We start from the raw sequence: 21,332 nt of genomic DNA, 5'->3' as shown, positions 1-21,332 counted from the left end.
TTTTCTCTTGAGTAATAAAACAGTTGATTAAAATATTCCGCATAAATCAAATTTTCCTAGTTCGCCATCGGCAAAGGTGGAGTGATGTTCAAGTTCTTCTGTTATTAGCACTGTATAAGGATTATTATGACCTGTACAGTAATCAATCTGTGACTTATCAACAATTTTGGAAACTAATTGTTGCCGGGCTAAATAAGAAAGGTTACCATTTTACCATGAAACATTGTACTGTCAAAATGGATTCGTTAAAAAAAAACCTACAAAAAAATCAAAGATCATAACGCTGGTTCTGGAAATGATTCCCAAACATGTCCTTTTTATAACGTACGCTAACTGTTTAGTTTGGGCTTATCGTATAATTATTTTTGATAATATAATAGCTTATATATTTCAGGAACTGTATGAAATTTCTTGTAAAAAGCCATGGGTGAAACCGTTGTCCGTTGCCGGAAACTCAATAGGCACAAAGAATTTTGATAAAAATAATACCAGTCCATCAATGGGTACGTATTTCTTTTGTAATAATAGTCTTTATAATCCTAGCTCAACCATTTTATTATTTCAGAACGTAGTTTACAGTCGCAATTCAAACAAGAACTACTGGAGAAAAAACGATTGAAAAGAGCCGAGACTAAAGCTTATCGAGAAGAAAAACTGTCAGTTTTAAAATCTCTTTTAGACAAAGTTAGCAAGTAGTTTCTAATATTTCGTATTATTCTATTATTATTTTGCATTGTATTATGTATTCTTAAGATTGGTTAAGTGACATCACAATAAATTGCTGTGTTTGCGTCAGTATATACCAAGTATGTGTTCTTAAAAATAATTAGTATGTAAGTAGTTATCCTCAAAAAGTTTAAAGATGTGTTTACTCCAGATTACGTTATTAACAACGTCTTTGATTGTATGATATTTTTATAATAAAAATTCTACGTTTATTGTATCATGTGATTAAGTGTGTAGTTGGATTGCTGTGCAATACATCATAATAGATGTGTAAACAAAGGTATTTTCGTATTACTACGTTCTATACTTGTTAAATAAGGAAGGTAAAGGTAATTTGAAACACTAAGACCAAAAGTAAGCAAATTTTAGTATATAGTACGTATGTATTGTCAATTAGAATAATTATCTACATAAAAGTTCTCGTACATTGTTTCTTTTGAGCCTACTCTCTTGATTCTGAACATTATCAACTCTGAGTGGCGAAGGATTTTCTTCGTCCATGTCTGGGACAACTATAGGGTAGTCCAACTCAACTTCGTGTTTCAAACATAGGTTGTGAAGGACACAGCAACACAGTACGTAGTATGGTACAAGATCCGTCCTCTTCATGTACATTTTGTCTAACAAACACCTCCAACGCAACTTCAACAGTCCGATGGAACGTTCAACCATGTTTCGACTTTTGGAGAGAGTTTTATTAAAATTCGTTTGCTCCACTGTCAAATGTCCATCATCTCTATAAGGAACGAGAACGTGCTTCTGGATAGTGTACGCTGAGTCCCCCAAGATGTGTTGATGATCTCTGAAGTATACATTGTTGCACATTTGCTGCACACCAGAAAACTTAAACACCCTCATGTCGTGAACAGATCCCGGCATCCCACAAAAGCAATGGATGAACTCCAATTTATCGTTGCAAATAACCTATAATACATATAATTATGTTTTATATGAAACACGTAACTACTATTAATAGATTTAATAGATTATAAATATGTTGCTCTTCACTTAAAGTTGTACTGTGTGTACATTTTTCCGATTAACATAAGATTGAGCATCTCATTTCGGAGTTGGAATTTTTATATGTGTTCCATCAACAGCTCCGATTACTCCTGGAAGTCCATATTTTTCTTCTATTACTTGAGAAATTCTGTTTGCTTCTTCAGGACATGGCTACTTGATGAAGGAATTACTAATTTTACAAATAGCTTTTACAACTCTCTTGACAGATCTCCACGCTGTAGCCATTCCGACCCCAAATTTAGTAACTACTGATCTATACGGATGAAGAAGTGAAGTGGATTACGTACTATTTGTATTTTAAGTAAAAACAAGAATTGTTTACCTGTAAGTGTCCGGACTTCCTAAGAACCACAATGCTATAAATAATTGTTTTTCAGGTTCAATGGGCATATTACCTGCAACTCCAGGAGTACCCTCCAAGTCTGGCCTTATCAAGGTAAGTAAATAATAAAAAGTATTACAGTTCAATCTATACATATATAAAGAATGATCAGAATCATAATTATATTAATTTGTTAGACAGTTGCACTATGCCATAATTTACCTAAAATTTTCCTTGAATTCTTTGTCAGTATATCTATAAACAACAGTTTCAATAAAATTTGTAACTCTGGGCTTTGGTCTTTTTTCATTTTCATCGTCACTGTCATCAAATAAACTATCATCGGATTCACTAGAACTGGAGCTACTGGAGTCAACAATTATTGCTAACATTGGAGCTTCAATCTCCATTTTTGCAACACTTAACACTTGAAAGCTTGTGGATAGCTATGATAAAAAGCTATGTGAGTTAGATATAAGTTTGAAGTTTTTGTTGTTGTTTTGCTGTTAATTGTCGTCTGCTGTTTTAACTGGCCAGATTACGGAACAGAGCGCCAGTTAATTCAAGGTAGTTGACTTACCGACCTGACCGTAACGTAAAGCGCAACCTACAATTACTTGCTGGTGACAATTGCGGAGAACACCCATAGTTTGCTCGTCCTTCTTTTCTAATTTAGCATGATTTTGCTTATACTTATGTCTATCCTCACGCAAACAAAGTTTTTGCAAAATCTGACTATTAAAAATATTATTAATCTTACAACTATTTACGACCAAGATTCTGAACAAAGACTTACAAACATGTAATGTAATAAGCAAACTATACACATTTGTTTGATAATCTTAAAAATGTTTTTGTACTTAAAAATTTATAAAAGTTTAATGTAGAACTGTTGTTATTATCAATTTTACTACCCATTCAAAGTACAATTTCAAAATAGAATTTTTAGTTAACTTTAACAATTAACAAACTTTGATTTAAAATTCATAAAAAATCTATAAAAAATTTTAAAACTTTAATAACATATTAAAGCTTAAAAAATAAACTGTTTAGATAGTAAGTGAGGTATTGATTTAAAATATTATTTCAGATATTTATCTTTGGGTTACGTAGAAAAGAAGTAAATATTTGTGTCAAACATTAAAATATAATCAACACTTTATATTAAAACTTAGCTTTAAATGCGATTGAGGTGGCTCCCTTGTCTACCACTCTAGTCAAGTAGGAAAATTTCACTTGTGTATGTATACGTATATACATACGTATATTCTTCGTCAGTACAATAAGTGTTTGTATTCTGCTACCATCTGTCATTTATAACCATAAAGCTGATTTTCACGTTTTTCTTGGAAAATATCTTTTGAAAATGCCCCATTACCAGCATTTTATATGACAGGATTGAGAAGAACAGAGATTTTTCTACAAGTACATCATAATTTATCCCCCAGGTTTTTTTTGTGAGTTGAAAAATTCCTGTAAAGCTGATATTTTGATATTCTGCTATTTAAGCTCTTGTTAAACAATTCAACTTTGAGCTCAAATATCTCAAGATTTTGCTTCACTTGGGATGTAAACAAAGGTACCTTTGGAATAAGTCAATCAAAATCTATTAAATTAAACATATTTAATTCTGTAGGTTTTCGCAAGGGAGCTACCTTGAAGAGAAGTTTGAAAAATGTGGTGGTAATCAGACAAGTATGGTAAAGACATTACGCAATAAAATTTTTCAATTCCCCTCGTTCTCTCTAAACCAAAAAACCAAACCGAAACGTTTGTTACACCTCACTATTGTACGCTAAGTCAAGAGTGTTCTAAACATGGATGGTGCTACTAAATCTGGCTCCTGCAGAAGTGATCCAATATTCTTAAGAAATCTCTAACTAAATATATATAATGTTAAAAATAAAATAAGGACTCAATTAACAAGAAAAAAAATCTTAGCTACAAATCTGTTAGACGTTTTCGTATCCGTACAATTTTCTGTAATATTAGCATATCTATAATATTAGGTAATATTCAAGCAAGGTACAAATTTTTTTACCAAATTTTATTGAACATTTGATCAGTCAAGCGCAGGTTGTTGTTGTTGTTTCTTTAAACTTAATAATTTTCTACCAAATTCAGTAATTGTTAGGATTAACACAATAATTAATTTGAGCTTTGATCTGTTAACTTTTACTAATCCAGCATTGTTTTAAAAGTGTAAATATTATACCTCACTTTACCTCTAAAAATAAGGACGATTATACTATAATTTGGAAAATTCTGGTTGTACTCTAGTATAAATAAATAAAATTCCACTAATAGCTTCATATAATTTAAGCAGTTGCATTTTAATAATCTTAACTCATGCATTGCTGCTATAACCTGTCACAATCGGTAGCCCCAAAGTAGTAAGGGTAATATTTTGCCAGACACTGTCATAGACATATGGCATACGGCTGGCATACATATACGTCATACGGCTGGCATATATATATGTATATATACATATGACATACGGCTGGTGCCAAAGGCATGGCCCCGAGGTCCTATTTTGAACAGACGTCATGTGACCAAAGTGGTGGGGAATCCAAACCAGTAACCCCAAAAATAAGTTAATAATGGCGCTGGATTTCGCACTAAATTTAAGTTCAGTTAGTGACACTGCAATGTCGGTAAAAACAACTTTTTTCTAGAGGAGGGAGATTGACAAGGGTGATTCTTATGGTATTGTAAAGGTAGGAAGTGCGGGTGGTGGGTGGATTTTTAAAATAAAAGTAAAGTTAATTATATTCAATACATGTATTGTACAAAAATCTCACAATATAATAATAAATATAATATTCTTAGCCTATATACGGAATGTTCTAATCTTGTACTGTATTATTAATTCTATTTAATTTAAAACTTGTATTCTTTCAAAAAATCTCTAAAGAGTATGTAACTAATTCTGAAAACACACAATTTAATATTTTTACTTGTTCATACGAATTCTTCAAAACATACCATTTCAGAGTTAAATCTAGGTTTATTTATTTTTTCTTTCACTGCTTTGAAACACAAGCTCATCAGACTTACTTAAAGGCACTGACACTCGCAACATCTCCTTTCACATTTTTTTGGGTACAATTCACTTGTATAAAACCATTTCATGTCCTGTAATTTCTTATGTCCTGTGTCACACCATTTTATATTGTACTCTTAAGCATATTGCGTTGGCAGCAACAGCTCAAAAAATGCTACCATATCCATGTGTTCCTTAGGTACTCCAGCTCTTTTAGCTTCTCCTACGAGGTGGTATGCTGCACATAAAGCCTTTCTCATCTTTTTATATTCTAAACACATATCCATGGGTTCCTAAGTCAAGTTGGTGCAGTGGTATTCTTTATGTTGAGAAAACAATTTAACGGTACATATGTGTAACTTTTGAAACTGAAGTTTGTTTGTAACAAAACTATTCCGATCCATTTTACGTTATCATACATCAGATATTTTTCTAATTTTTTTTTACAATACTTTATTACTTTTATTAAAAACAATTTCAATTAATAACGTCAGGAGTTGGTTTCAAAACCTTATTTTTTGCAACAACATCTCACGATGTTTGTCAAAAATTGTTGATACTCATGATTTATTAAATAGGTGTAGAGACTTATCATTCCATAATAACACATCATGATACTTGCCAAAAAATTATACAACTAAAAACGTACGACATTGATAAACATTTTTACTATTTGAACGACCACTGGCTGATAGTTTTAAAAATACACTGAAACTAAATGTTGAGCAAGTAGGATTACAGAAGCCGAAGAGCATTGAAATAATTACACATATCGAGAAAACACTTTATTACTCATAAGTCTATATAAAATAATTACACATTTAAAGCAAACACTTTATGACTTATAAGTCCACAGAAATTGGGAGGATGAATTAATTTAAAGTCCAACGTCAGTTAAAGTTAAAGAGATGCAGCTAATGCTTACGTTTCTCAATAACATTTTGCTAAGTTTGAGGTAGTGTTAAAACTTTGAAAGTTAAAAATATAATTTTAAGTTACTTTTTTTATCAATTTACATCGTAAGAAATTATTACGAATGGATGGTGTGCGAGGTTTTGAATAAAAACAGTTCAAAATTTATTTAATACGCATACTATGTAAAAACACACACTATAAGTTTTCATGTAAACGTATATAAATTTTTTAAATGTTTTATTCTACGATTACGCTATACTTACTAGTTTAAATACATATGTAAGTTACAATACAATTATTTCTAGACCTCTTACGCCTAGTGATACGATTAAGAAATGTTTTAGTGTTTTTATCGTTGCTGAGAATATCTAATGAAAAAAACAAACAAAACATGTCTAAAGAGTAGTTGTTCACATGAAAAATAGAAAATCAATACAATAGTTGCCACAAACCTTAGAAATAATATTTTGAAGCTGTTGTACATTCCAATGGTGCGTAACACAATTTCTTTCAAGCCTATTGACATGATGGGATGTTATGGGGGGAAGACCATAGCTGTCAAAGTACACCCCATGACCTTCAATATTAACATATATAGATATCCAATGCGAACCTGATTTTAAATTTTTATCCGTATTCACCATGAGAGCACACGGTCTCACCTTAACGAAAGGTAACTATTCCACGGAGAAAACACTGGTCATCTCTGCAGGTATATTAAAAAGAGCTCTTCGTCGTTACAGCGAGTCTATAATAATAGATGTGTGATTCTTTATGAATTAAAATCTATAACTACTTAACGATTGGAGTCGATTTCCAATATGTTGTCAAATTCAACATACAAAACGCAATTAACGATTTTTGTGAGAGCTGTTTCAAAGCATACTTCTGTTCGTACTGAACCATTCTTCACTGAATTCTAATAACCTGAAAAATGTGACGAGAGGTCGACCGTAAGATTAAATGCAAACAGATTCTCCCTATTGGGATATTCATTTCTGTGAATATTATTTCCCTTATTCATGTAGTAGATCCCAGTGCCCGAAAATAAAGTATGACATGCTTTTACGTACATAGGTGTGCTTCCTGTAAAAATCAATTGTAGCGAATTACTAGGGACTTGTACATCTTCAACGTATAACGACAAAACATTTTAAGAACAGTTTTAAAAGTTGAAAAGATTTATCTTTTTATCACCATTAAAGGCTTTGTTGTCAACAAAACCTTAAATGATTCTTTTTGAAAGCCGTCTGAAGATTATATTTAAGCATTCACCGCTTATACCGCTATGTAGGATAAAAAATTTGACTTAAACATGCGTAATGAGATATTTTGCCATAGTGTTTGCCAAATTTCTTGCATGCGTGATCAAAACTGTAGGGCTAACTTTTACTCGCCAAACGAGAAGCGTAGCCTCAGTGATGCTGATAGAATAATTATTCGCTGAAACATCCATGAGGCAAAAAGTATTTTTTGAGCGTAGTAGACGTAAATGAACTTTGACGAAATTTAATAATAATTAACCCTGATTAAATACGTTACAGTATAAATGATCCATTAAGTCTATGGCCTTTCCGTCTTTTAAATATTCTTGACGCTTAGTAGGAGCTAAATTTTTTTCCAGCTAGCTTATTCATCTATTGAACCAGCAACATCTATTTCCCAAAGATTTGTTGACAAATGCGATAATTTTGCTGCAGGACCATGATTTAAAAGCGTTTCAATCCATGCTTTGTAAGAGTAAGCACTATTTGGGGAAGTCACAAGTTTTTAATAAAAATATACGTCAACCTGGTTGAATATCGAGTGTAAGAAATTATTTACTAAAGCTATAAGTGCTTGTTTTGAGAACTGATAACGAATTCTATGAGACCTTCGTTGCTTAACGACGAAACAGGTTTGTAATGCATCCATTAATTAGTTTCTAATGCTGTCTGCGTGAGAGAAACCAAAAATAAATCCAACTCGCTATTCAAGCAAGGGTCCGTATGACTATGTAGGAAAGACATGATTATCCAAAAATATCTACAGGTCTAGATTTTTTATTTTTTATCACCTTTTTCTTTGTTTTACAACCAACATTATTTACTTTTCTATTTGGTTTTCTCTTCTTGCTATTTTTCTTATGTGCACCTATTTTTCTTTTAACTACTTTTGATCGAGTTTTTTCTTCTTTTTTTCGCGCTTCTTAACAAGTGTTTACACCACCACTTCTACGTCGAAACTGTGCTCTTTTTTTATAGGGTAAAACATTATATCCTGATCCTTCCATCAGCTTCACAATTTTTTCTGTAGCTTTACGTTTTAAATTTTTACAAGATTTGTTTAACCAATTCTTTAATGCGTGCTTTAACGGTACATTGTTCTCTCCAACATTGTCAATTATATTTACTCCCGCTCGTAAAGCTTCTTTTCCAACGGCTCGAGCACCCCTGACTATGTAAGGCATAGCACTCTGAAATAGTCCAGTGAAAAAAGAGCTTAATTCATACGCTCTCTGTCTATATGACCCTGAAAACACATGCTTGACTCCTCTCGCTCTATTGTGCTGTGTATGATGCCCCTTGTAAAAAACCATTTTGTAACAACTCGCTTAAAGGAAGTCTTTTATAGAATGTAACACAACAGTCAGTGTCCCAAACTCTAATTATATTCGCTTATCAAATTGATATCTTATATCTATATCGATCGTATAGAATGTATTATCGAGGAGAGGTACGTAGGCGGGTGGAGTATACCTCTTGACAATTGTGTTTCCAAAATAAATTTTCTGAGCGGCTAAATTCACTATCTTCAGCAAAGATGGAAATGTATCACCAACAATACTCAGTTCACATAAATTAGACTAGATAAAAAGTTGATCAGATACCGCTCTTTATAAGCTTTCTGGCTGCTAACCATGAAACAACAGCCTGTAATACTCTCTTATTTCAGCACGGGTGCGTTTAGTCTTTGTCAACCCTTTCTTAAATTCAATAACACGTTTCACTGTAGTGGATATAACCAGAAATTTTCCACATGGTTTTGTACGTCCTAGTCCTGTTACTGAAAAACCAACAAATATAATATCATTAATTTCCTGCTGACACGTCTTATCTTTATGATAATATTCCAAGCATTTTCTATTTATTTCCTCGCATAAGCTATGCACAAAGTCATAGGTACCGTGCTGAATACAACGTTCTTTTTCTTTACCTGGTTTGCTGATCACTGCCTCTTCTCGTCCAATATGTAAAATAGTTAATGGTACGTGAATCTCGAAAATTTCAACCTTTCATTTTCCACTTAGCTTAATTTTTTCGGTAAGTGAGTATAACAATTTGTTGTGATGTTGTTCGGAAAGAATTTTATACTACTATTGCTAGGTAGAGTTACCATAACTTTATTATCATGCATTATTTTTCAAATATCTTGAATTTATCCCCGAGTTAGATTTTTCAGGGTATCCTACCCAACTAACAAAGTGTTATTTGTCTTTCTTTTTCCTCTGGTTTTCCAGATCTTGTCAATTTTATGCTCTTGCTCTGAGACACGCTCTTTGTATACAGGGTTAAGTTCTTGAGAGTAAAAAACCCCTTAATTTCTTCTCCATCTAAATTACTGAGATCATACACATATAAATCTTGTCTTTAAAAAATTCAAGTAATTTTTTATTTAAAAATTTTTGAAATAATTTCTTGTATTTAAACACATTTTTATCGCAATTTATGTGGACATAATCACCTACTTTATATTAATCTTCACTTCGACTGTGACGTTACATTGTTTGAGGTTGTAGCAAATTGACTAAATCTTTTTGTACTAAATGTGCATTATATATCTTTACACTGCTTAGTGCTAACTTACTTGTAGAGTGGGGGTCATTATTGTATCCATTTTTTAAATTTCATGAAACGTCTACGTATCTGTATAAAAATTTTTGTATGGTAAATATCTCTACATACGCTCTTTCAACGTTCGAATGACATGCTCTGCTACGGCAGCTTAAAAATTAGGATTTTTGGCAACTCGAAATTTGATGGTCGCAAAACTATCTCAACCCTACTTGCTTCTTGTCGGTTTTATTACAAATCGATGAGACTGGAAACTCAAGAAGGTGTCCTTTTGTCAACTTCACTTGCTTTATATCAACTGTTTGCATTAATTAATATCAATGAGGAGTTTATGAGGCTTCTCTTCCTTGAGTCTACTTGATTCTTGCTTTTTTTATTGTTAGACGAAAATTGGAATTTTAAAAAGTGTCTCACCCTCAACATTTCTTGCTTTTTATCGATATCTTTTATTTATTTTTGCTGGTTGGTTTGTCTTTTAAACAGCGTTAAACTTTATTGCCTGAAAATTAAGTCCCTCAGTCCGTTTGTAACATAAGGATTTACTATTTTTAAGAATTTTTCAAAACTTTCTGTTACACTATGACAGCTCTTATCTTTTAAAAGTTACACCCATACAAGCTTGCTTAATACTTCAATAACGATCAAAATAAAAGACCTTTCACCATTATTGTATTTCAATGACGTCAGTTAAATGAGATCAGCCTCCAAAAATTAATGTCTAAAATAAACATCGTAAGATAACCGTGGATACTTTTGTCAAATATTTTTATGTAAAGTATAAGCATCATGTTTTTGCAGCCACTTCTTGATTTTTAGGGAAGGGATTCTGTTTTCATTTGCAGCGTAGTATATTTTGGCAGGTACCCGTACTGATACTCGTTGTCCGGAAACATACAAGCATGGAATTTCAACACGTCCAAAATATCTTGCTTGCAACCAATCAAATCAATCATAAGATAACCATGACCTGTAGCCACTGCATCTCGATAGGCCTCTTGCACAAATTTCGGATCTTCAGGATGTATCTGTCTCGTTAAATGCTGTATTTGCGTGCAATTACGAGGATTTTCACATACACCAATATACGACGCGTTCAGACTGATGTGTTGTAAATGAGTGGATTTGTGAAAAATATTTTATGTAATAAACATTACACTAATATTTTTATAAACTTTGTTTTCTAAAAGTTTCTATAACAGCAGGATTCGACAACTCATGCATCAGATTGTCAATAATTAAAAGTTTTTGAAGATAAGGATCGTCTGAATCATCCAATGGTTTTGGCAACCTTTCATAAAATTCAATCTGTCGTCCATTTTTCAAAAAATTTTTTCTTTCATAATTATTCTGCCACTCTGTGTAGTAAAATAAAATACAGTTAAAAGTTTTGTTATTTGTTCCTTATTATTTAAAAATCTTTTAACTAAGACTGTTTTTTCACAGCCAGTTGGACCACAAACCATGCTTGTTCATGGGTGTTGCCATCGGGTATCCACTATGACAATATTTGTTATACTAATTGTATTTTAAAAATCTTATACGTTAAATACAAGTTGATGACAGTTGTAATGGTACGGTGACGTTGCTAATACTTACGCGTATACATGTATACTCATATCTATGGATGTACGTCTACCCATGGGTTGGTTCGATGTATGTACGTCAGCTGATTTGTCTCTACGTACACATCAAACACCACCCTCTCCTTTTCTCAACTACTTTCTTGGGTAAATGGAATGAGCATGCAGCGTAAAAACATCACCTGACTTGGTATCCAACTACGAAAATGATTGACTCGTATACTTTTAATACTTAAAAAGTTGCTGTAGTACCTTATTCAGATTTTGGAAGATGCGAGTCCTGAATAGCTCAGTTGGTTAATGATTTCATTGGCATGATACTATCCACCATGGCTTGAAAATAGGAAAGTGATGGTTGTGGACGCATTCTTATCTTGCAATGCTTTGAGAGATTAAGTCTTGATAATTCATTCTTTTAACAAACATGCTCTGTGCAGTGCACGAAATAACTGTTTGTCTTCAAAATATTTTTGGGCATGGATTTGTAAGGCCAAGTCATATTGGTATAAGGCAAAATTTTATTTTTTTATTTCATTCATTGCAAGCGAGGTATGAATTTGTGATAAGTCATGAACCTTCTGTTCTAATATCGAACTTATAAGTTCAGCTCCATTATTACCATACATGTCATTTCTCTTAAGATTTGTAGTAAGTGTAATAAAGTAATATTTAAAATAAACTATTGTAATATCACCTTTAAACCACTTTATTCCGTGAACCTCTAATATGTGGTGGTTATTATGTTTTTCTACATCATGAGGTAAATCTTGAAATGGGTGGGGTGGTTCAATTAACCAATATCCGATGACGTTTGCTTGTATCGATACTCCTACAACTTCTTTTGGTATAAAATGTCTATCAGACTCGTAAAAACTTTGGATGTCTATGATGAAATTCATAATGCTGAACCACTACACTCTCTAGTTATATTTATTCTCTGGACAAAATTTTTGGTTACTGGAGAGTCAATCGGTCGTAAATTTTTTTACAGGCGAAGATATATTTTTTTCTTTTTCTTCTCGTATTTCCTGTTAAGAAGGGGTGTCTTGTCTTTTATGGTACTTTTTTCCTTCTTACTACTTGTCAATATCATAAAATACTAAGTAAAAAAACAGGTTGCAACTTGCATTTATGATATCTTTTTTTTGCAGAATGTAGCAACATCTCCCTTTAATGTTTGAGAAAATCATCAATAATACATACTTATGATTAACTGTGTCATAGTAATATGTACGCAAACTTTTTTATAAGAGTTCTTTTCTTTCATTTTTTCTCTCCTTTAACTTAACAAGCCCTTTCAAAAGTATCATAAAAATGATTATGCAATCACTAAAAGAGATAAAAAAAGCTAGTGACTCACCTTTCAAGACTATAACCATCATTGTTTCTTCTTTTACAGCGTTGGTGTATAATATATGTTTAATATAAAAATTTTACAAGAAAATATAAGAGTAGAGAAAAGTAAAAGGTTTTACATTTATGTCAAGGAAGAACTCTATTTATTAAAAATTTTTTACATTATTATTACAATATATTTTATCTGTATCTTTTACAAGTGCATATCAACAGACGTACAATAGTCATTTTAAAAATCATCATCCTGTATTACTATCATTTAGGTATCTGTTATCATATTTGTGTTAATTATAAATAAACTTTGAAGCAACAGTAACAATATTAAATTCTTGAACATTATCGTCATACTTCACAGAGCCATGATAATTTATCATACTTGAACTTTTGAAATGATCTATAAATATTACGTGGAACATGATATCTTGAAGTTGTTTCATTATGTTTTTCATACAGTTGGTTGTAGACGGATATCTGCTTTTTATTTTTTAATTCTATCAATGAGTAAAACAATTAATGTCACAATAAGCCTTGGAACGTCTGGTAGAAAGTTGAAAAGCGTACACATTTGGGAGATTAACAAACTTTCTCGAAACTTGAACATTTGGATAAAGAACAGTATGTTTAAATCGAGCTTAAAAAATATAATAGTTAAATTAAAGTATCAAATGAGTTTAATCAAGTAATTGTCATATACATTAGGACAATATTGTTTTTTAGAAATCATTTTTCATTAACTTTACTCTACATCTATGTTTAATTCTGTCAATCCATTAGTTGTAGTATATTCTTTTTATAAAATGACTGTTTCAATATTTATAGATTACACCGTCATTACGCTGATCTTCACCCAAACGTCGAATTTTACGAAAATAAATTCTTACAACACGATTTGTATTGATTAGATGCAACAGATCTTGTGTTCTAATATCTTAAAAAACATGCGAATGTAACAGCTTATTATACGAAGCAGCGTTTCTTTAATCGCTAAATTTCAAATTTTCAACGGGTTTTTTTTATAAAATAAATGTATAGCCAGATATCAAACACAATGAAGAGAACAGATCAACTTATAAATGTATTTATTAAGCTTACATGAGCTTATAAGAGTTTATTTAACATATACCTCCTTATTACATAAACTCTTTCTCTCAATATGTCTCGGACGAGTCGTATCTACGCCGTACAGAAGATGTTGCTTACTACAATCAATATGAATTTATTTTTATTCTAACAGTTTTTAAAGTCTCTATGTGACGTTTGACTTGTTAAAATACCTTATCACTCTTACATATCCAAAGGATATCTTAATAAAATCAAACTTACATCGATTTTCATCATGATACGCTTCATCCTCTTAATCTGCTTGGAGTTTAACAAGCGTATGTAAAAGGGAGTGCCATGCTTATTCTTTTAAAGAGGATTCATAGGGAGGATAATACTTGCACTTTGGCACACAACAACAGTTCCGATGGCCATGACTATTTCCATCAACACAGACTTTTTTGATTGCACGAACTATATCTACAATGAAGATATTTTATTTATTTTTATTTATTTCTTTTAACCGAAGGGATACGATAATTTCCGAGATATACTGCCACTTTTTTAAAACTATTGCACACGTTTTTTCTTCATGACACGTTACCACTTCATGTAGATCAGACTTTCTAATCATCGTATTTTTAAATATTATTGTGTTACCTGATTTAACATTATTTTGATTCCATCGTTTGACCATAGTTACAATAGAATCGAAATTTATGTTCAATGAGTTTTCGTTAATTAATTTACTATCGTTAAATTAACATACATTATAAAACCTCCTTGTATCTATATTCACACAGTACGTATGAAATTTAGGACCTCCTTAAACAAAGGTCTCTATTTATTATGCTTTACCATGCATCTTTAATTCATCTGTTAACTATACTTATAATGTACCAGTAGATGATTGATATTCACTAGCACTTTTATTATTACTTGTTAATATTACTAAGTCTGTATCATAATACAAAACTTTTCCATCGAGTTTTTTCACGTATAAGTATAGTTTTAAACGTGCTTGAGCAGTCGTATGTGCAGATACAGCAACGTTTGTACACGGAGAAGAAAGCGCTACGTCTTCTTTATAACGTTACATATAAAATGCTATCATTCGCTGGTAGACAATTTTCTATATACTTTTAAGTATCAAATAATACCTTGAGTTATATTTTATAACCATTGACTATATAAGTTTGAGGTAAATTTTTCCTTTGACCTGATGTGTCCCAAAACAAATTTCAACATAATTTTACTAGAAAACGCAGTTCCAGATTTTTGTTAATGTTGCTGACATTTAACTTAAGGTAGTAGTTCAGTTAGGTATATCGTGTGGCACACTGCACTATAGAGTATGTATAGGTTATGCAGTCTTTACTGTGAAGCTGTCATTGTCCCTCTCACGCAACTACACGATAGTTTTTAACTTTAGAAAGCTGAAATAAGAGAACTGTATGACTAGGCTTTTTGAGATTTTGTATTGAGTTTATTTACAATATCAATTATAACACGTTGTTTTTTTTAAAGGATCGACTGTTTCATTTAGGAGTTATGAATGATTTCGTTTTGAATCCTACCCCGAACCCGGTGCTTTCTTATCTCTCACGTATTAAAAGATCAACAGTAAGACTTTGGTATCTCCGAAACTACACGAATAGGCATCTCCAAATTTGGACTCCTAATAAACTATAGCAAACTTTAGCTACCCGCAAAATTTTAGAAAAATTTATCGTCTAGTCGTTTTACTCAACTACTACCTTAATTCCTTCTTCGTGCTCGTAATTATTTATGTATTATTTTTTTTTTCTTCTGTCTCAACCGTACTGGGCCACCAACTTGCTTCTTGTTTAATTATTAAAAAAGTGTCTATGTACTCTGTAAACCACAACTTTGAGAAATAGGATCTTAGTTAGCAACTTCATATTGCCAAATGACATGAATTTTAAATAATTTACACCCTAGTTCTAGAGCCTTTTTTGTCGACAGATACCCATGCACCTGATAAAGCCTTATCTGACACTAATTCGTAAGTACATTCTTCCTAATAGAATGTTACCATACGTATGCAACACAACCCAAAAACTGAATGACTATTTATTTTAGTTGGAAATATACGGTAAAATAAATTTCGTGGTACTAAAATTGTGCATTTTACTAGGCCCTTGACCTTGTTTTTTCTATTTTTTAAGTTTTTTTCTGATAATACTAAACAGTCATTACCAGCATTCATTTTTTGATGTCTAACTAAAAATGCACCTGTCTTACAAATATGAGAGTATGGTGAGCAAACGTCTTAATACTTTATTATTTGATTATCTTCAACCGTATAATGTGTTTCAATATTTCCCGTACGGCCACCGTAAAAGGTATCTCGATGGTTTAAAGAATAGATTTTTACAATTGCATGATTTTGGATGTAGTCTAAATATTTGCCATTATTTTTTGTGAATTTGTTAAAATCGTGCCCCCGTATTTTAATTATTTTGTAGCCGTACTCTTTTTTTTAAAACTTGTTTTCGTAGTATTCTCGTATCGTTCCTTAAAAGTTTTATTATTATTTGACTTTTGATATCGATCGTTGGGAAAACAAAGAATACAACCATGAAAATAATATCCATGAAACTGAAACACGGTTTCTTTTTAATTTGTTGCTTCTATTGGAGGTTTTAAATAACCATCAATGAGAGGACCGTTTAATAAACAATATTCTCGCAATCTACTTGCATGGATGGCTTCTACATTCCCTACTTTTCTGATTACTTCTAAAATTGTTGTTATTTTAAGAAATTACCCACCACTTGTAATTCTTATCTTCGCAATACCATTAAAACTACCCTTCTTAATCTTCCTCCTCTCTGCAGCGGTGCTTAAGTAATCACCACACGCTTCTATTGTCACTCTGTTTTGTGTCGCATTTCTGCCGATCCCTGCCTGCGGGCATTTTTTGTTGCATTGAAGTTGCTTACTCTCTTACGCAACTACCTCCGTAAGTGTTGTCTTCGGTGGAAGTTGCATATTTCTGACTCACGGCACGGTTTCCTTCACTCTCAAATCCAGCCTACAAATTGGGACCGATCGTCTGCTGCTTGGCAGTGAGAGTCTGGCTGCTAAGGGCATCAAGTTGCCGGCTTTATTTTCTGGAATTGGCAGCCGTGTGCACTGTCTGCTACAGGTACGTTGTCCACTACAACTGCGTGACAGTTGATCTCTATCCCCACTGTCTCTCAGGAATATAACAAATAAAAAAAGGCTCGGGGAGACCTCGTTTCGGGGAGACTTCGTGAGCCAGAATTTATTATCTGCGAGCTACAGAGGGGTGCAGCTGCACCAATTTTTACCAGTGTTGTATATTGTCCCCCCCACGTACCGTTTCCTGCCAATAACTTCGTTGAGGAACTTTGTGCCCACTGCCTAAATTACAACATGAAAATTATTATGGGTGACTTCAATGCAGATCCGCGTTCAAATCCTGAAGACGCGAAGTTCGTTGACAGGCTCGCGAATGAGTTGGCCCTCTGGTTGATTCCACATAGACCGACGTATTTTACGGGGACTACTGCTAATGGGCTTGACTTGCTTTTTTTAGATGATAACGAGGACGTTCTAGATGCACGTAACTTTCCTGCCTACTTTCCCAGTCGCCACCACATCATCGATGTTGCTTTGAGTAAGACTGTAGAGTCATGGGACTCCAGAGTATTCTATCACTGAAAAATTCGGAGCGTATTATCAGAGGATCTGTGTGAGGTGTTGGGTGGCTGTGATTGAGGGCCAGCAGAAAAGACAGTGACAAATCCTGACCAGGCACTGCAGTGCATCGTCGTTAACCTAACGGAGGAAGTGGATACAGTAGCTCTGTTTAAACGTGTTGTTCTGCGCAAGAGAAGCGGGTTGGTGGCGAGCTCTTGCATATGTACCGCAAACGTGACGCGACCTACAGACGATACAGACGCACCGGAGATTCGAAGTTCCTCCAGGAGTTCTTAGTGCTTCGTGAGGCAGCTGATCGCTTAACATCTGAGTCGCGCAGTCAATATTATCAGGGCAGGATTAACGAGGTGGACGGCACTAGTAAAATCTGGCGGGAACTGCGTTGCTTGGGACTGCTGCCAGGAAAAAAGGAGGTCTTGGGTGGCCTCACGCCGGACAAAATTAATGGATGCTTTCCGGGGATCTCAATATCTGCCAATGAGGATCCATAGGCCTGCAAGAACATCATAGCATCTGCAAGTGAGGTGGGCTTTACCTTTAAGCCTGTAAACATCGTAGATATCATCTCGGCATTTTCACACTTTATCTCACAGGCGTGTGGTGAAGACGGCATCCCACACAGCATCCTGGTCAAAGCCCTACCCATAAAAGGGCCTCGTCTGGTTGGGCTGTTCCATTCCTCATTCGTCAAAAGTGAATTTCCGGCTCTCTAGAAGCAAGCTTGTGTGATGCCTCTCAAGAAGCGCGTGGTTTCCTCGTTCTCTTCAGACTTCCGACCCGTCTCACTGCTCTACATGTTGTCGAAGGTGCTCGAGCGACTTACTCATGATCAGATCTCTGAGTACCTGGCCAATAAAGGACTTCTTCATCCCCTTCAGACGGGCTTCAGACGATATAACTCTACGCAGACTGCACTCTTGAAGCTGACAGATGACGTAAGACTGAATATTGACAAGAAACACATGACGCAACTGTTACAGTTTGACTTCAGTAGGGCATCTGACACTGTTTCACCCACTCATTTTCTTGAGAGGTTAAGGAGGACGGGATTCTTCAGGGCTGCACTCTCATGGGTCGCTTCATATCTCTTTAATAGAGAGCAGTGCGTAAAATCTCGAGATAATGGTAGCTCTTCGTGGATCAGCACAAATCTTGGTGTCCTGCAGGGTTCGGTTCTGGGTCCCTTGTTGTTCTGCCTTTACGTCAACGATATACGAGACGTATTTTCTCCAATTGGCGTCAAGTAGATCATGTATGCCGACGATTTGCAGGCTTACACCACGGTGCCCGGGGGGGCTCTAGGTGAGAGGGTGGGGAGGCGGGAGCGAGCGGCGCTGGCGGTTGCGTGCTGGGTGAAGGGCATCTGCCTCCGGCTTAATGCTAGGAAGACCCATGCTATCTTATTTGGCAGCAATCGTAACATCAATGAGTTTACAGCTCAAGGTCTTCCTAGTATTGGTCTGGGTAGGGGGGTGTCTGTCCCGCTCTCAGAGACCGTCACGAGCCTAGGTGTCATTCTTGACTTGAAACTTACGTGGCAGCCACATGTCACTGCCGTGACTAAAAAGGTTAACCGTGCACTTTATACCCTCTGGTTTTTTCGGCACTACACCACTGGAGCGCTGCGTGAGAGGCTCGCTTCTGCTTTGATTTTTGCTGTCCTTGTCCTTGACTATTGCGCAGTCATGTGCCTTGACGTCTCTCTGGAGCAGAGGAAGAGACTGCAGACGCTACAGAACGCCTGCGTTAGATACGTTGTGGGTGTTAGGAGGGATAAGCTCATCACCCTACACAGGAGAGAGCTGGGCTGGCTCCAGGTCGACACGCGCAGAGACTACTACATGAGTTTGATTATTTACAAAATTTTGCATTTGCGCTCCCTAGGCTACCTCGTGCCTCTCTTCAAAATTTACACCCATCAAGGACCTGTGAGGGGTGAGACGGCACGGGAGCTGAGCGTTCCGTTTGCGAGGACTGAGTGGAGACGGAAATCATTCGATGTTGCTAAAGCCAGATTCTTGAACTCCCATCCCCTTGAGATTCGAAACCTGCCTACCCTGGCATGGTTCTAGCAAGCTGTAAAACAATATCTGGCAAGCTTGGACTGATCTCATCTAACTAATCTGATCGTGACGTTTCATATGCACACGTTTGCTAACGTATCTTATATTCGTCTTTTCATATTAGTGTATGCGTGTGAACGTGTGTATATGCGTTCATTTTATGTGTTATTTTTTAGTATTTATTTATAATTTATACGTTTTAAATATGTTATAATTGATTGATAGATGAGTCTAGCGGGAAACCTTGTACTACAAACTCATATCGTTAGTGCAGGATATCACTATAATATATGTTATTGACCTTTCTTGACATAATGCGATATGCATAAGCATTTGACTGTGATATAACGCCAAAAAATTCAACTGCATATAGATGTAAGCTTGGTATTGTGACATTATCGTTATAATTATTATGTAATAAATTTAACATTTCCAAGAAATGCTATTTGTACCTGAGTATAAATAAAAACATAATTTATCTATCTCTCTATCCTTTAAAAAAAATAAAAAGAAAAAAATTGCTTTTACTGACCAGGTAGTATTGGTAATCAAATTTAAATCTCGCGCTCAATCAAGCTCTATTTTTTATACATTTTTGGGGTTACTGGTATCAATCTCTCGCCACTCCAGTCATATGACGTCTGTCCAAAATAGAACGCCAAGGCTATGCCTCTGGCGCCAGCCATGTGATATATGTATATTTGTCAGTCGTATGACATATATTTATAAAGGTAAAGTAGTACCCTTAGTAGTGGCATAGTAGTTACGTTTCACCTGGAGAGATTGGGTTTAATTTCCCACTTTATCCACTTGCCGTACTTTTGTGAGTTTTTTCCCATGTCCTTTTTTGCTGTAAGCTCCTAGTTTATCGGTGTAACTCCATGCTGATGTGAACTAGTAATAAAAAGCGGTTACATTTAAAACCCTCAATTTATTAAATATGTAAATGTGGCATATTATTAGCCATCAGGTACCCAAAAAGCAAATAAATAACAACAAAATATTCACGACCCTTCTCTCTGCTTAAGAGATTATAATTATGTTTTCACTATAGCATAGATGAGGGTGGAAAAAGAAGAGGAAAATGTTGAGAGAACAAGGTCATTGTAAACCAAGTTGGCTTAACTAACAACCAGCCGTTGCGTATTAATTGAGTTACGACTAGACATTTCTCCAAGACTATTAATAGGACGCTGCCAAATGATGTATAGCTGAGTAATCTTTTAAATAATTCTGCTTGTTCTGTTACCATTGCTATTCAATCCAGCAACTTCAAGTACTCAAGTACAAGTCAAGTGCAGCAGCTTAGTCTAAAGCACACGTCTAAGGAAAACTTGAACAAGTTTGCACTATCGACATCATCTGGAAAAGGACAAAAGAAGGAGATGATCACTTAAGTATTTACGCATACAAAAAAATATGTATTGAATACAGGTAGAACATTACTATACAGACAAATTATATCGGGGTATAGCATGAGTAAATGGGTGGCGGTTTGCAGTTCATATTTTCACGGGCACCATGCAAATGTGATGTAATCCTTCTAGAGGGTAAAAAGTAAACACAATTGACACGTTAAAATTATAAGATTCTTCCTAATTAGTTGGTTCCATCGACTTCGTACGTTTGCTGCTCCCTCTTTAAAAAATTCATGTTTGACTCTCGTGCCTACACAACCAGAGAAAACAACAAGTATCTTGGGCACGGCTTCATAGA

General features: G+C 34.4%; 1 protein-coding gene and 1 pseudogene across 1 annotated transcript; one reads left to right on the top strand and one right to left on the bottom strand.

The window, feature by feature from the left end:
* LOC149374821 (uncharacterized) overlaps positions 1-2,481 on the bottom strand; it is a 28,775-nt pseudogene extending 26,294 nt beyond the window's left edge.
* A 16,322-nt stretch (positions 2,482-18,803) lies between these two features.
* On the top strand, positions 18,804-19,625 carry LOC149374820 (uncharacterized). Its single transcript, XM_089591741.1, has one exon. It carries the CDS (start codon positions 18,804-18,806, stop codon positions 19,623-19,625), a length of 822 nt encoding a protein of 273 aa, XP_089447867.1.
* The last annotated feature ends 1,707 nt before the right edge of the window (positions 19,626-21,332 follow it).

Source organism: Copidosoma floridanum, unplaced genomic scaffold, assembly GCF_036245765.1.
Source record: "Copidosoma floridanum isolate Cflo_tuat_1 unplaced genomic scaffold, Cflo_Japanese_pri ptg000013l, whole genome shotgun sequence".
NCBI classification, from domain to species: Eukaryota; Metazoa; Arthropoda; class Insecta; order Hymenoptera; family Encyrtidae; genus Copidosoma; species Copidosoma floridanum.
This window is presented reverse-complemented; position numbering and strand designations above follow the sequence as displayed.

What these genes read in the sequence shown, in the direction of transcription:
- LOC149374820 (XM_089591741.1), top strand. Translation starts at nt 18,804, where the DNA reads ATGTATGCCGACGATTTGCAGGCTTACACCACGGTGCCCGGGGGGGCT.